We start from the raw sequence: 16700 nt of genomic DNA on the forward strand, positions 1-16700 counted from the left end.
TATCATTGCGATATAATTTTTACCCTGATATAGCACTGTCCCATTGGTCATCCTCCTTCCACCAGGTCTCTGTGATGCCAATTATGTCACTCATCATTTACTGCTATACACTAACTCTCCCATCTTACTTCTTAGACTTCTGGCATTGGCATACAGACATTTCAAAGTGTATTTTTTGTTTGCTTTAACAACCTGCTTTTCAGGTCTTAGGGATAATTTGGAAATCTTTAGCTCAGGAGATTTTTTTTTACATATAGGCACATGGACTACGTTTGCTTTTATAGGAAACTCTCTGTTGATATACCCCTCTCTGTTGATATACCCCTGCAGGAAGTGCAGCTCTTCAGTATTCTCCTCAAAAAGCATTGTGGACATATGTATGACTGAATAATTTGAATACTTGATTAACTTTAACTTAAAAAATTTGAACCGGTTGAATTGGTTATAGCTGGAGACCGCCAGTGCCCTCAACCGAGAAAGTTTGACACCCGGTAGGATGGGTGTCCTAGCTGAAGGAAAGCATGGCTTATCCATGAATTCCCTGAGAATTCCATGAGTAACGGCAGCCGTGGGTGGGATGCTGAGTCCATCTGTCTACACTAAGGAAAACGAAATTATCAGGTAAGTAATTTCTCCATTTCCTAGCGTGTAGAAGATGGACTCAGGACCAATGGGATGTATAAAAGCTACTCCCAAACTGGGTGGGAGGCTGCCTGTGACCCACTTAGTACTCCCCTTGCAAATTCTGTGTCCTCCCGAGCCTGAACATCCAGGCGGTAAAACCTGGAGGTGTGGATGGAGGACCATGTCGCCGCCCTGCAGATCTCTGCGGATGACAGCATCTTGATTTCCACCCAGGACACTGCCTGGGCTCTAGTAGAATGGGCCTTGACTTGCAAAGGCGGTGGCTTGCCTGCTTCTACGTAGGCTGCCTTGATGACTTCTTTGATCTAGCAGGCTATGGTTGCTCGTGAGGCCGCTTCCCCTTGCTTCTTCCTGCTGTGAAGGGCGAATAGATGGTCCGTCTTTCGTATGGATTCCGACCTTTCCAGGTACCGGATTAGGAGTCTGCCGACGTTGAGATGGCGTAGACTTCAAGCCTCTTCTAAATTCTTATGTTCATCTGTTGATGGTAGCGAGATGGTTTGGTTGACATGGAAGTGAGACACCACTTTGGGGAGGAACGACGGAACTGTGCGTAGCTGGATAGTTCCCGGGGTGAGTCTGAGGAACAGCTCCCGGCAGGCCAGTGCTTGTAGCTCGGATATATGATGGGCCGAACAGACTGCCAGCAGGAAGGCTGTCTTCAATGTTAATAGTCGGAGAAACAGGCCGCGGAGAGGTCTGAAGGAGGTTACTGCTAGGAAATCTAGGACCAGGTTGAGGTTCCAAAGAGGCACCGGCCACTTTAGGGGTGGTCGGATCTACTTGACTCCTTTCAGAAAGCGTGAGACATCCTTGTGAGAGGCTTTGCTGTCGCACTCGCTCTTGGTTCTGTAGCATGACAATGCGGCTACCTGTACCTTGATGGAGTTGAGAGACAATCCCTTCTGTAGGCCATTCTGCAGGAATTCCAAAATCGTAGGAATTTTAACTGAGCGTGGTATGATGTCGCGGTCCTCGCACCAGGCTTCGAATACTCTCCAAATCCTTGTGTGTGTTAGAGATGTGGAGAATTGCATGCTCAGAGTAGGGTGTCAATTACTGCCCCCGGGTGTCCGCTCTTCCTCAGGCGAGTCCTCAATGGCCAGACCGTAAGAGAGAATCGAACTGGATCCTCGTGGAGGATCGGTCCCTGTTGGAGCAGGTCTCTGTGTGGAGGTAGCGGAAGGGGGCTCCCTGTCAGCAGTCTTCGCATGTCTGCGTACCACAGTCTTCTTGGCCAGTCCGGGGCCACTAAAAGTACTAGTCCTCTGTGGTGTTTATCTTGTGGATGATTGCGCCCAATAGGGGCTACAGCAGGAAGGCGCATAACAGAGTCTCCTGTGGCCAGGACTGTACCAGGATATCGATTCCCTGGGACTGGGGTTCCCGCCTGCGGCTGAAGAAACTGGGCACTTGGGCGTTGGACCGGTTTGCCAGGAGGTCCATGGTTAGTGTTCTCCAATGGTTTACTATCAATTGGAATGCTGTGGTCGACAGCCTCCATTCTCCTGAGTCTAGACTTTCCCTGCTGAGGTAATCCACAGCAACGTTGCCTTTCCCGGCGATGTGGACGGCCAAGATCTCTTGAAGATTTGCTTCTGCCCATGACATTAGGGGGTCTATTTCCAGAGACACCTGTTGGCTTCTGGTTCCTCCCTGATTTATTTTTTGTATTTATTTTGGATTTTTTTATATACCGAAGTATAGCGTTCTGCCTTCACTCCGGTTTACATGAGAACAACATAATACATATAGTTAACTTAGAACCTTGTGTAACATTCTAATCGAAATTTTATATGAATACGATATTACTTAATAGAACTATTAAGTCATTTCTTGAAAGAGCAAATAAACCAAATTAACAAAAAAAGTGTTAAACAGGAGTCTTGATTGATCGGCGATAGGGGTCTGAAAAGTAGATCGGAGCATGTTGGGTGGGACAGGTCAGGTCTTAAGGTGGGTTAGATGGGGAAGAGGGAAGGTGGATAGAGGGGGGGGGGTTGGGGGTGGGAGGCTGTGTGGGGTGCGGGGAAGGTGTGTCAAAAAAGAGGGGTCGTCGACGTGTAATGGTTCAAGATGTGTGTGTATTACTTAGCCCACGCCGTCTCTGAACGTTTGGCTGAAAAACCAAGTCTTTAGCTCTTTTTTTTGAAGGATTTGATGACGCAAATTGATCTTAAGTGTTGTGGTATGGCGTTCCATAAATTTGGGCCTGCTATGGAGAACACTCTGTTCCTGGTGTTGGTGAGTTTCGCTAGAGGAAGTGAAGGTATTTCAAGGTGTAGTTTATTGGCAGATCTGGTCAGTCTTTGAGGTTTGTGTGGTTGGATTATTTCCTTGAGAGCAGTGTTGTCAGTTGTATGTAATGCGTTGTGAACTATAGTTAAAGTTTTGAATTTGATTCTTTGATCGATTGGGAGCCAGTGAAGCGATTTAAGGACAGGGGTGATATGGTCTGATTTTCTTTTTTCCGGTTAAAATTCTTGCTGCGGCGTTTTGTAGTAGTTGCAGAGGTTTTAGCGTGGATTTTGGTAGGTCAATCAGTAGGGAATTGCAGTAGTCAAGGCTGTTGAAGACGAGCGATTGTAGAACTGTTCGGAACTCATGTTGGTGGAGTAGCGGTTTTAGATGTTTGAGGACGTGAAGTTTGTGAAAGCCTTCTTTGGTTTTGATAGCGATTGTTCTTTTTTAAGTTGAGTTCATTGTCGATCCAGATGCCGAGGTCCTTTGTTGAATTTTTCAGTTGGATGTTGATATCTATTTGTAGAGAGAGGGATGTGGAGGATTGTACTGAGTTGTTTCTTCCTATGAGTATGCATTCCGTTTTATTCATGTTAAGGCATAACTTTAGGTGGTTCAGCATGTCTCTGATGGTGCTTAGAGCCTCTTCTATTGTGGATGTTACTGGGAAGAGGAGTTGGATGTCATCGGCGTACATATAGAATGTAACTCCGATGGTTGACAAGAGGTGGCAGAGAGGGAGTAGATATATGTTAAAGAGCGTGGCCGAGAGTGCAGATCCCTGTGGTACGCCAGTTTCGAGTGGAAGGGGATTTGAGGATTGGTTATTAATGGTAACCTTGAAGAATCTGTCTTTTAGGAACGATTTGAACCAGTTGAGGGTTTTGCCGGAGAGACCAATGCTGGCTAGTCTTGAAAGTAGACATATATGGTCCACAGTATCGAAGGCTGCGGATAGATAGAGTAGGATGAGGATGTGGCTTAGGTTATTGTCGAATCCCCTAATTACTTTGTTTGATAGGTTGACGAGGAGAGTTTCCGTACTACGGTTTTTCCTAAATCCATGTTGAGCGGCGTGTAGAATGTTGTTGTACTCTAGGTGTTCATTGAGTTGTGTAAGAGCTGCTTTCTCGGTCATTTTTGCGAGTAGGGGGAGGTTTGAGATTGGCCTGTAGTTGTTTAGATCTGTGGGATCTAGGTTCTTCTTTTTTAGTATAGGAGTGATAGTTGCAGTTTTTTGTTCGGCTGGTAGCTCCCCTTCTTCTAGCGATTTGTTAATGATGGCAGCAATTGTTGGTGCGATGATGTGTGCCATTTCTTTCAGATTGCATGTTGGGATTGTATCGAGGTTGTGACGTGCAGGGTTGGGTTTTTAGCATTTTTTCAGCTTCTAAGTTTGAAATGGGCTTGAAGTCTGACCAGGGGGTTATGGAGTTTGTTCCAAGTTTCTTCTGTGGATGTATTGCTTTGAAAATTTCCTGTTATTTTGCTTATCTTGTTTTTAAAGAATATGGCTAGGTCTTGGCTTAGGTTGTTTGATTTGGGTGTAGTGGTGTTGCTGTTCTCTTCAATGAGGTTTCTGTCGATGTTGAATAATGCATTAGAGTTATTTGTTGAGTTCTTTATCTTTTGGCTGTAGTAGTCGCGTTTGGTGTTCGCTATCGTGTTTTTGTAGATGGCAAGTTGTGTGCGATATCTTTGAAGTGTTGTTGCGCACTTGGTTTTCTTCCATTCTTTTTCCAGTCTTCTGAGGCTCGTTTTCAATGATCTGAGATGTGCGTTAAACCATGGGTTATTTTTATCTCTGGTTCTCTTTAGCAGTTTTGTTTTTATGGGGTTTATGTTGTTAGCTGTTTGTTCCGTTAAGTGGATCCAGGATTGAATTGCTCTGTTGATGTTAGAGAGGTCTAGGTTAGTAAGTTGCTTTCCAAGCTCTTGTTTTAATAGGTTTAGTTGAAAGGGAGGTCGGTAATTGAATGAAGTGATATTGTTTCTATTTGATGGGGTGTTGGACTGTTCAAGTGTTCTGCATCGTAGGAGGAGGTGGTCCGACCATGGGGCTGGGTTGGCTGAGACGGATGTGTCATAAAAGTGGTGACTGGTGAAGATTAGGTCCAAGGTGTGCCCTGCTTTGTGAGTGGGGATGTTTACTTGTTGTGTCAGATTAAGACTGGCAAGCATGTCTATTAGGGTTTGGCTGTTTTGTGATCTGGGGTTGTCGTCTATGTGGAGGTTAAAATCTCCAAGGATTATTGTGGGTTTTTTTGTATTGATGTTTGTGATTAGGTATTCCAGTAGTGGGGAGATATTTTCTAGTAGCTTGGGGGGACAGTAGACCAGGTATATTTGTAGGCGTTCGGAGTCGAAGAGAGCGATTTCGTATTTACTGGGAAGGTTGTTGGAGATCCGAATCATTGCGAGGTTCTTCTTTATTATTAGGAGAAGTCCTCCTCCTCTGCGTGTCTTACGAGGGATTGAGAATAAGTTATAGTCGTTGTTAGTGATCTGATTCGGTTGATGTAGGCCACTGTTGTGGCCTACATCAACCGTCTACTCTGATCGCTTTGTCTCTGAGTCTGTGACCGAACCGTAGGCAGGCTAGTCTGACTGCCCGGGTTTCTAGGCGATTGATGTTCCATCCTGCCTCTTCTTTGTTCCATTGCCCTTGGGCAGTTAGCCCCTGGCAGTGTGCTCCCCATCCTCGTAGGCTGGCATCCGTGGTGAGCAGGATCCAGGTTGGTGAGGAAAGTCTCGTTTCCTGGCTCAGATGGCCTTCTTGTAGCCACCATTGTAGTTGGGCCCTAACTCTGTCCGGGAGCTGAAGACATACGGTGTAGTTCTGGGACAGTGGATTCCATCATGATAGTAGTGAGCGTTGTAGGGGTCTCATGTGAGCTCGTGCCCATGGCACTACTTCCAGTGTGGATGCCATGAGGCCGAGGACTTGTAGGTAGTCCCATGCTGTGTGGCGAAGATTGCTCAACAGGGTTCGTAACTGGGTCATTAGTTTTGATCTCCTTGTTGGTGTCAGGATGACCTTTTCTTGTTTGGTGTCGAACCGGACTCCCAAATATTCTAGAGATTGGGAGGGCTGCAGGCAGCTCTTGTTTGTGTTGATCACCCACCCGAGGCTCTCCAGTAGAGTTTTGACTCTGTTGGTTGCTTTCCTCTGGGGATTTCGCCCTGATCAGCCAATCGTCTAGATAAGGGTGCACGCGGATTCCTTCCTTCCTCAGTGTTGCTGCCACCACCATTGGTGAACGTCCGGGGTGCAGTGGCTAACCCGAATGGTAGTGCCCGGAACTGGTAGTGACGGTCCAGGATCAAGAAGCGTAGAAAGTACTGATACTCTTGATGGATTGGAATGTGTAGGTAGGCTTCCGACAGGTCCAGGGATGTAAGGAACTCTCCCGGTTGTAACGCCCTTATTACCGAGCAAAGGGTTTCCATGCGGAAGCGAGGAAACTTCAGGTGACGGTTGACCGCCTTGAGGTCCAGGATGGGTTTGAACATTCCTTCTTTCTTGCGGACGACAAAATAGATGGAATAATGTCCCGTATTTATTTGTTGTGGAGGCACCGGTGTTATAGCCTCTAAGGCTAGCAATCTGGTCAGTGTAGCATCCACTGCCTTCCTCTTGGAAAGGTCGTGGCAGGGGGATTCCACAAACTTGTCCAGCGGAAGGTGGTGGAAATCCAGGTAATATCCCTCTCGAATGATGGATAGGACCCACTTGTCCGAAGTTCTCAACCCATCTTTGGTAGAATAGGGCAAGTCTGCCCCCTATGGCTTCTTCCTTTGGACGAGTCAGCTGATTTTCATTGTGGGGTGCGGCTGGGGCCTGGGCTGGCTCCCCTTTTGTTGTGCTTGTTCCAAAAGGACTGGCTTCGGCCTGCGGGGCAGGCCGCTTGATATGTGCTTGAAGCGCTGTGATCCTCTGCCCCTGGAGGTTCGGGGGAAGGATCGCTGGTTTCTCTTATTCCTGTCCTCCAGTAGCCGCGGTAGTGGGGACTCGCCCTATTTGTTGGCTAGTTTCTTTAGTTCGCTTCCGAACAGGAGCGTTCCCTTGAAAGGCATCCTTGTGAGTCTCGTTTTGGAGGATGCGTCGGCCAACCAGTCTTCTGGCTGCCACGGTGGATGACACTCCTCTAGCTGCAGTGCGCACCAGATCAGAAGCGGCGTCCGCAAGGAATGATACTGCTGGTTCCAGGGCCTCCATAGGAGTGTTGTTTCTGGTCTGTGATAAGCAGGCGCGTGTCACCACGGCACAGCAGGCCGCGATCTGTAAAGACATAGCGGAAACGTCAAAGGACTGTTTGAGGATAGATTCCAGACGTGTGTCATGAGTATCCTTGAGTGCTGCTCCTCCCTCCACTGGGTTAGTAGTGCGCTTCGAGATCACGCAGACCATGGCATCCACTTTCGGACATGCCAGGAGATCTTTGGCGGCTGGGTCCAGAGGGTACATGGCTGCCAGAGCCCGCCCCCCCTTTGAACGTAGTTTCCGGGGCATCCCATTCCAGGTCAATTAGTTGCTGGACAGCTTGTAATAGTGGGAAATGACGGGAGGTCTGACGGAGTCCCTCCAGTAGAGGGTTCGTCTTAGGTTCCCCTGAGGCACTTGTGCCCGGGATAGCAAGCTCTCTTAAGCTGTGTGTGACCAGGTCTGGAAGCTAGTCCTTGGTGAAGAAGCATCTCATGGTTCAGTGGGGCTCTGTGCCCGAAGTTCCCCTTCTTCCAGGGGTTCTGAATCCTCATCCGAGTTGTCTGTGTCCCCGAAGGTGGGACTTCTGGGTGGTGGGATCGCTTCCCTGGGCATAGAGGGTCCCGGAATGTTGAGGTCCTCTGGTGAAGCTTGTGGCCGTATTACAGGAGGCTCCGGTTGCATGTGGACGAAGGTATGCAGACCTTTGAAGAATTCCACCCAGGAGAAAGAAGCTGGGTCTAGACTAAGGGGTGCCTTGTCCCTGGGGAGCCCCATTTGAGGGGGGTCCCGCTGTGCAATGCTAGGTCAGGTGTACTGTTCGAGAGACCGGAACCTGGTACTGGCTGGGGAGGGCCATGAGTTGAATCCCCTAGGGCCTCTTCGCACTGTATACACAGAGCCGTGGCCTCCTCATGCAGCGCAGCTCTAATGTGGCATGCTGGGCAAAGGCCCTGAGCCTTGGGTTTCTTTTCCGGTGGTGCCATGGGTTGTGCGTGTAAAATACAGTTGTGCACTCTGGTGTACGTCAAAGTTGTGCGCATAGATTTGGTGCACGCTCAGGGAGATGTGCGCGCTGTTGTGCGCACAGGTTGAAGTTATGCGCCCGGCACAGAAAGCGCATGGCCATGCGCGTCGCTTGTGCACACGGAACTTGGGCGCGCAACATTGTGCGCACAAGGTATTTGTGCACACAGATCGGAACGGCGGACAGGGTGGCGAACAGAGCAAAATGGTGATGGCGACCACGCGGACAATATGGCGACCACCTCGGGGGGTATCCACGTGGGAGGACCCTCTGATCTGACCGGGGTCTAGCCCTGCTAGGGCAGATCAACCCGGTGGCACTGGTCCCGGCTGGCAATCTGTGCATCTCCTCGAGCTTCGGGGATTGGAGACTTTTAAATAGATTTCTACCTTACTTTGTCTCTGCACTTCCCAGTCTCGTTCTGGGCGGTCTCCAGCTGCAGGGGGGAGAGGGAATATACCTTCACCGCCGCGCTAGAGGTTGCACCCACTGCCTCTCAGCCTCACCCGATGTCGCAGGGCTAGGTCCCCGCCGAGAGTCTGCTGCCAGACCGAGGCTTACCTCCGAGGGATCAAGGAAATCACCTCGGGAATTTTCAACTGGGGAAGGGACACAATGGGTGTCACTGCAGGAGAGCGGGGATCGTCTGAAGAGGTAAGATTTCTTCTTAAATTTGGTTTTCTTTGGTAACTCTAACGCTGTGCGAGTGTGCATAGAGTCCCTAACTGCTATGGAGATGGAAAATACTGAAGAGCTGCACTTCCTGCAGGGGTATATGTACTAGGGCTGACATCAGATTGAAATCTGATCTGTCTCCAACTGCTATCAGGAGTCCACTATACCCATTGGTCCTGAGTCCATCTGCTACACGCTAGGAAAAGAACCCTCATACCTGCTGGTAACAGGGAACAGGTTCTACTGCCCCCACTGTTAGGAGGGCAGAGAACTATATAAGAAGTATTTCCTGTTGTGCGGACAAACCCCACAATGGACATGGGGGAGAGTCCTCTGGGATTTCTCTGAAATTTAGACGATACCTCTGATGAACAATGAGGACCCATCAGTCCGAGGTGATGATCGTCCAACGATGGGCAAAGCAGAGAAGTCTGCCACCAATGGGGGAAAGGGTGTCAAGGATATGTTGTGCTGACTCAAGGGCCCTTACCTCCAGTCAAACTCCCATAGCTGGGGCCTGCTGGGGGGCCGGCTGGGGTCTAGGAGTTCTCTTTTGTTGGGGGCAGCCCCTAAAAGCAGAACGGGGCATGCAAATCCGGAAGGCAGGGGGATAATACTTCTGCTGCCTATAGAGGGACCTCCTAGAACTTGGTCGGGAAGGTTTCTTTACGGAGGACGATGGGTCCGAAGCACTGGCAGCTGTTGAAGGGTTTCATGGTGTTTCTTCAAATGGGCTACCACATCTCTGCCCTAGTCCCCAAAAAGATTCTCTCCTGAGAACTATAAGGGCTTTCCATGCCATGAAGGAAGATAGTGTTTGTGCTAACATGGCATCATCTTTACTTAGAACCAACAATGACTTTCACTGCCAGGAGACATTATTCTCTTTTTATAGAAACCAGAGCTTGTGATCAGTTTCCATTTCTGCTGCTCTACAGCAACTTATTTAATTTTCTGTGGGAACCAGTGGTTTGAATGCAGGAAGGCATTTCCAAAAACCTGGTAAATGATATATTAAAAATTCAGGTCTGTTTAAAAAAAAATCTGATCTGTTAAAAAAATTATTTATATATATATATAATAATTTCTTCTGAGCTGCTTCCTCACTGCCCAGAAGTAAGTGCCAGTAGTTCAAAAGCAGTGCTGAAATCAAATACGTTTACTGGGTTGAAGTTCAAAGGTTATAGTATTTTTTTTCCTGCGACATCCCTAGCACTGTATGCCACATCGGGATGTAGACAGAGGGTTCTTACAACCTTATTCCTTGGAGACCTTGACTGTTTATCCATGTTATGGACCCAGTCTAAGCTATTAACTTTAGTATTTAAATCCTTACATAACTTGGGTCCTGTTTAGCTGAGAGACTTTTAAGGTAGGTTCCCATGGGGATGGGGGTTGATGGGTGATCAAAAGATGACAGAAGTATAATTTTTTGGCTCATGGGTTAAAAAAAAACCTAGGTCTACTTTTTAGTCAGTTCCAAAGTGTCTATGCTCCTGAATTCAAAATGATGCAAAAAAAAAAAAAAAGTGATGATCGACTGAAGTAATAAAACCATAAACACGAAGAAAATAAATAACAAACTTGTGGATTGCAAAGTATGTTTTATTAAGTTATGCCTTATACGGGCACACACTATTTTCTTGTTGGCCATTAAATATATTTCTCTCCTACTGGAATAAATGTAATCTTTACACTGCAAGAAAAATAGGACATACTGATGCTGCCTCACAGTAAAAAAGGAAAGAAAAAAAAGCATTGACCAAAAAATCCGTTCTTTTCTTAACACGAGGTCTACAGTAAGACAGACAAAACACAACTTTTACATAAAATGCCCGCCCAGCAGAATATGCCTCCTATTAGTAGTGAGGTCAAAGACTCTTCCCTCTGTACATGTGACTCAGCGCCGGGACATGCGAAAGCCACCGGCAGCGCGCGCCGGAGTGGGGGAGGTGCTCACCTGCGTACACTCCCTAGAGACTGCCATCGACTCCGGGTCGCCTGTAAGGAAGAGACCGTCATGGAAGAAAATAAGGAAGAAGTTAAGACGGAGGGAAAGCGCTTCTAATTCTTTTTCTTTTTTTTTCTAACAGAAAGTGCACGCGCCGAGAGAGGAGGAGTCGGAGAAGGAAGGAAGCGACTGCAAAAGGAGAGCTCTCGCGTGACTCTTCTTGGCTTAGTTTTGGAAAACGGCTCCGGAAGTAGCATGGGCGCTGTGTTACTTTCTACAGGAGGGGAGGGAGAATTACAGGAAGCTTTATTGGCCTGACAACTTGTATATGTGTTGGCAAAGTAATCGTATAAGAGGGAGTGGGGAAAAAAGTCACAACAGTGAAAATAAGAGAATTCCCCGATTCTCCTCAATATTATCTCTGTTTAGATTGTTTCTGGCCCGGTGGCAGATCATGTCTCACATAACCTGGGAGGGTATGTATGGAGGAGGAGGGCTTAAGAGAGAGGTTTATTCCAGTCATGGGATGTGCAAAAATCCAAATCTGTTTGGACACACCGGAACAAGATATGTCTGTTTGTCTGTTATTTTGATATTTGTAAAACTGTAAACCAGTATGATGGTTATATCCAAATAGCGGTATATAAATGGTTTTAAATAAATAAATATGTTGTAGGGCCCTTAGAGACAGGCACGTTCTTGGTAATTGTTGCAAGAGTTTTTAGTTACAGAATAAATAAAGCACATGTACCTGCCCGAATCCTCTACTTGGGGCATTCGTCCCTCCCTCACCTTAAATTTGCAGCACCGGCTCCAATGGCAGCAGCAACAGAATATGAGGAAAATCAGTGCAGGGCCTTCCACTGCCCCTCTTGAGCTGTTGACCTTGCGATGCTCCGCCCCCTCCTCCCACACAAGCTTTCTGTTACCAGGGAAACTTGTATAAAGAGAGCAGGGTGCTACAGGGTCCATCAGCTCAAAAGGGCTGTAGAAGGCTCCACGCTCATATTTCCTCATATTCTGTTGCTGCTGCCATCGGAGCTGGCTCTATAAGAGAAGCAATGGCATAGTAGCAGAATTTGATTTGGACATAGAAAACGGTGGCGAAGCACCAGAGCCTATAAAACTTTGGTGCCAGAGGTAGTTGTCTTCATTGCCAATGCTAAAGCTGGGCCTAGAGAGGCATAGATCTTTACCTCAGTTCCACACAGGTTAAAGCAGTTATAACTAAAGGGAAGGTATAGTGGGGTATCTTAATTCTCCGAGGACAAGCAGGATGGTAGTCCTCACACATGGGTGACATCATCAGATAGAGCCTCGCTGCGTAAAACGTATGTTAAAGTTTCTAGAACTTTGACTAGGCCCACTGAGCATGCCCAGCATGCTCTTTACCATATGTCCCCACGGGAGGCCCTCTCCAGTTTCCCTTTTTCCGTGGTGCTATAAGCCTCACAGTGTGAGTGAGCTCACTTTATCTGTTTTTTGGCCTTTTGGAAAACTTTTCCTTTTCGTGATTTTTGCATTTTTTTATATGTTATTCTGTCACTGGGTTCATCTCGGTGCCTTTCTGTAGTATCCTAGTCAGGGTGTTTGGTGATTATGGTAAATTTCCTTTCGCAGTCAATTCCCCACGGCAGCGGTGCATCATTGCCCACTGGCCATTGATGCCCCACTGCCAGTGTTTTCAGTTTGTGTCCCTTTAGTTTTGTATGACATGGCCACGTCTGGTTTTCGGCAATGCACCTGGTGTCTGAGGTCCATGTCCATCTCTGATCTGCATGAGATATGTGTCCTCTGCTTGGGGGAAATAGCATGATGTCTGGGGTTGCCATTTATGCACCCAGTTGACCCCGAAAGGAAATTTGGCTTTGACTCGACAAGATGGCGCAGCTGTTTGGCTCAAAGTGCAAGCCATCAGCGGCATCGAAAGACCAAGGAGCCGCACCGATGGAAACCTTGCCATCAACATCGGCAGGACCATCGGTTCTGTTGATGCCGTCGGCGGATAGGGGCATTGGAGACCAACCACCGTCAATCTCCTGTTAGAAATGGTATTCATCTTCTTAGAAAATTATATAGTGAACACAAAAGTTTGGTGAAACTAATTATTTATTTTACGAACTTGCAAGTAAGGGTGGCATACAGAAGTAGGCGCACCCACAAAGCTAAAACAACTTACTATTGTGCATTCGCTTATCATTTTATTCCTCCCCATCTCAGGAAACTCAACCTATCTGATGCCTTTATTTCAGTGTTATCTCTCATTTTCTCATGCATTTCAGACTTCCCATGCTCCTTTTTCATTCTGCTTAACCAACATATTCTAATGCCAAGTTTTAACTTTCAATTTTAACCTACTGTTGCTATGTCCTTCATTCTGTCTGCCTACATGCTGTTCCTAAATGGCAATTTCTCTTGTTAGTTTGTACTGCAATGAGAAAGTCTTTGTTAGAATCAGTTGCAGGGAGGGATGTGGGAGGAGATACATCTTACACATTCCTTTCCTGGTCTGTAACTATATGTGCCAGCCTCAGGATAATATATTTCGCTGTGTAGTTAGTGTTCCTCAGCAAGAAGGGGGAGAAAGGGGAAAAAGGGGGGGCTGGCTGGGTTTTGCAGCTCAGCTTTCTACAGCTAGGGATTTCTTTACCAGAAATTAGAATATAAGAGAATACAGAAATACAGTTCTATTTCTATATTGTGTTACCATCTGTAATAGCAACATTAGTGAGCCCTAGCTCACAATTCCTCCCTATCTCTTTATCAACTTGTTGCTATTACATTCACAATCTTTCGTAAGTTGCCTTTAAGGTCTCAAGCATTTGCTGAGCCTTCTGTATTTTTAATTCCTCAGTGTCATATAACAATCGCACATCAGGGACTCCTCGGTACTCCTGTGGAGTCTAAATATATCCTCTCATCAAAGGATGTCCCTAAATTGTGCCTTCACATTCTTTTGTGCTCTATTTTCTCCCTTTTAAATGCCAGTGTGAATGGAATTGCCCCTGACCCCCGCCGTGAGAGGCAGGCAGTGTGGTTCCCAGGCTTGGGGAAAATACTGGAGGTACCCGCTGTCCCTCATGTAGCTTCAGGGCTGGGAATAGGAAAGCCAAAGACTTACAGGTGGCTTTGTTCCATGCCGTTTCATCTTGATATAATGCCAGGATACACTTCAGTCCTTCCGCGTTGTTGTTCCAACCAAAAGGAAATGGCACCAGGTTTCCCAGAAGCACAGGCATAACAGTTGCTCTTGTTCAGGCTTTCACAGTGTATTTTGTCCATTCCACCCAGGCATTTACCTTCCCATATCCTATTTCTACCTCAATGGTCTGGCTTAGGTCTTTTATGGTTACTACTCTCACTACCTTGGGGTCATTTAATGGGGGTTTGAATGGTTAAATTCCAGGCATTAGTGTGGAACTATTATTAAGGTCTGGGGTTTTTCAATCAATATCTGGAAGCAGCAGGCTAATGGTTCCTTCCCATTTACTGATATACCCATCCTAAACTTCTTAGTGTGTAATTCCCCTCTGTTTGCCTTTGCCCTAATGACTGTCAAATTTGATTACATTTCTTGTCAAAACTTTGTGGATAATTGTGCTTTAACTATGGAAATTAACTGTCTCAATTCTCTGTCTCTGTGTCCAGCGGATGCTACCCATCCCTCTGCCTCTGTCATCCAAACCACTTGCTCCGAGGTGGAGCAATAGGTATTATAGCACATATACTTGTCACTCCCTGTATATGACTGCTGGTACTGAGCATTTCCACAGTCTATCAATTGGCACACATCAAAAACAGATGTTTGGGGCTGGTCTTTTGCATTCATACATAATACATATTGTAAACTTTATAGGGCCCCCATACTCATTTGTCCAATACTGGGAGTCACCTTGGCCAGGGACCCTTGAGTAACCACTTCTAACCCCAGATTCTACCCCTGGCCATCCAGCTACTATCATCATCCGTATCATAATACTTTTAAGGGGATACCCTATTCCTTCCATTCTCCATGTTGACCTCATTCTCTCTTGAGTTAAGGCATATGTAGCTGTTCCCTGTACATACCTCCCCATGTTCTTTTCATTTCCCCACACAATCTTTCTCTATAAACCCAGCAAAAGAAAATTAATGCAATTACAAGCAATGGTATTAATATCCCAATTTCTAATTCCTCCGTCTACATAAGGACTGGAGGTTTAAGCAGATTTCTCAAGGAAAATACCTACTTATGGCCCCTAAGGTGGGAGCCAAAGGTTCGTCTCCACAAATTAATTCAAAGTATTCGAGGACTCTGTTTCCCCTTTTCCTTAAGAAATATCACAGGTACCTTCTACCTCCTAACCTCTATGTGGTGTACTTAAAATGTTACCAATTCCCCAGTGTTAGGTCTAATTAGTGACACATCCCCTTGTTCAGTTCTTACTCTCCTTAATCCATAAAAATCCCCCTCCCACACTATGCATGTCCTGGTCCCATAGTTCATATATTCAACAATGATTCACACAGTACATAAAACCTGGTTGCTGGGTCCCAAATAGGGTTGTCATCAGGACCAGGATCCCAGCTCAAAGCAACGTTCAAAGTATAACTGTTCATGCAAAATTTCTAGTCTTTTCTAGTAATTTTTATCTTAAGTGGATGGTCTGTGCTTGTCACCACTGTCCACTGGGAAGGATCTGCAGGCAGATCCATGGGTCCCTTGACTCTGGAATGGTGAGTCCACCCTTTCTCGGCTGTCCCCACTGCTGTTTCTGTGGTCAGAAGGATTTGGAACGGTCCTTCCCACTTTGGCTGTAACTTGGACTCCTTCCACACTTTTATTAGCACCCAATCTCCAGGCTGGAACCGGTGCACCACAAAGTCCAGTGGAGAAGTCTGGGCCAATAGCCCCTTTTCCCTTAAATGCGATAAAGAAGAAGAAAGTGTCAGTATATAATTCTTTTAAAAATAGGTCCTTTGTTTCGGACACTGGTATTTCTCCAACCCTTCCCAGATAGGGCAATCCAAATGTCATCTCATAGGGGAATACTCCCATAACCTTCCTGGGGTGTGTCCTTACCCGTAGCAATGCCAAGGGTAAGCACTTAGTCCAGGACATTTTGGTTTCTAACATAATTTTAGAAATTTGCTGTTTCAGAGTCTGATTCAACCTTTCCACTTTTCCAGAAAATTGTGGATGCCAGGGAGTTTGATAGTACCAATTAAGCCTCAGTCCTTCCATTACCCCTTGTAGGACTTAGGAGGTGAAATGACTCCTCTGATCTGAGTCAAATTGTTCAACCAGCCCATATCGTGGGATGATTTGTTCCAAGAGCACTTTCAGAACCCCCTGTGCTGTAGCTGAGGCCATAGAAAAAGCCTCAGCCCATCCAGTGAAATGATCTACAACTACTAGTAAGAATTTGAGTCGCTGGGACGGGGGCAGCTCAGTAAAATCTATTTGTATACTTTGAAAAGGCCTTAGGTCTGGATCCCTTTCCCCTGGAACTGTTTTTTCTCAAAATTCTCCTATTGATTTTCTGACATCTGGGACACTTCTCACATATCTGTTTAGCCACTGTGCAAATGCCTATACAACCACATTTTCTAAGGACTGCATCGCTGAGAGCTTGAGCTCCCCCATGGCTCCCCTGGTGGAGGATTGCCATAATTTCCTTTACTAGTGGCTTGTTTAGCATCTGGCACCCATCGGGGAGGAGTCAGGCTCCTGCTTCATTCTGAACTGCCTCCATTTCAGTGAGCTCAGCTTTTTCTTTTAAGTTAAACTCTGGCATAGTCCTGATTGTATACAGACTTATGCCTTCCTTTCTCAGCGCTGCCTCCTTAGCAACCTCATCTGCCATCCAATTTCCCCTTGCCTCCGGGGTGGTGGCTTTTTGATGCCCAGGTACATGTACGACTGCTACCTCCCTTGGTAGCATCAAATTTTCCACTAGCTGGGTAACCAGTTCCTC

The 16700-nt window shown here is 46.5% G+C and overlaps 1 protein-coding gene across 3 annotated transcripts in view; it reads right to left on the reverse strand.

Moving 5' to 3' along the window:
- ECI2 (enoyl-CoA delta isomerase 2) overlaps positions 1–11535 on the reverse strand; it is a 133220-nt gene extending 121685 nt beyond the window's left edge. The window contains exon 1 of one of the 3 annotated variants that reach the window (XM_029590576.1): positions 11495–11535. In XM_029590576.1, the coding sequence (XP_029446436.1) occupies positions 11495–11520 (26 nt within the window). In that variant the 5' untranslated portion in view covers positions 11521–11535. Of the gene's footprint in view, positions 1–10752; positions 10981–11494 lie in introns of those variants that run through there. The other 2 variants (XM_029590577.1, XM_029590575.1) reach the window with 2 other exon arrangements.
- Between the last annotated feature and the right edge of the window lie 5165 nt (positions 11536–16700).

Source organism: Rhinatrema bivittatum, chromosome 2, assembly GCF_901001135.1.
Source record: "Rhinatrema bivittatum chromosome 2, aRhiBiv1.1, whole genome shotgun sequence".
In the NCBI taxonomy this organism is placed as follows: Eukaryota; Metazoa; Chordata; class Amphibia; order Gymnophiona; family Rhinatrematidae; genus Rhinatrema; species Rhinatrema bivittatum.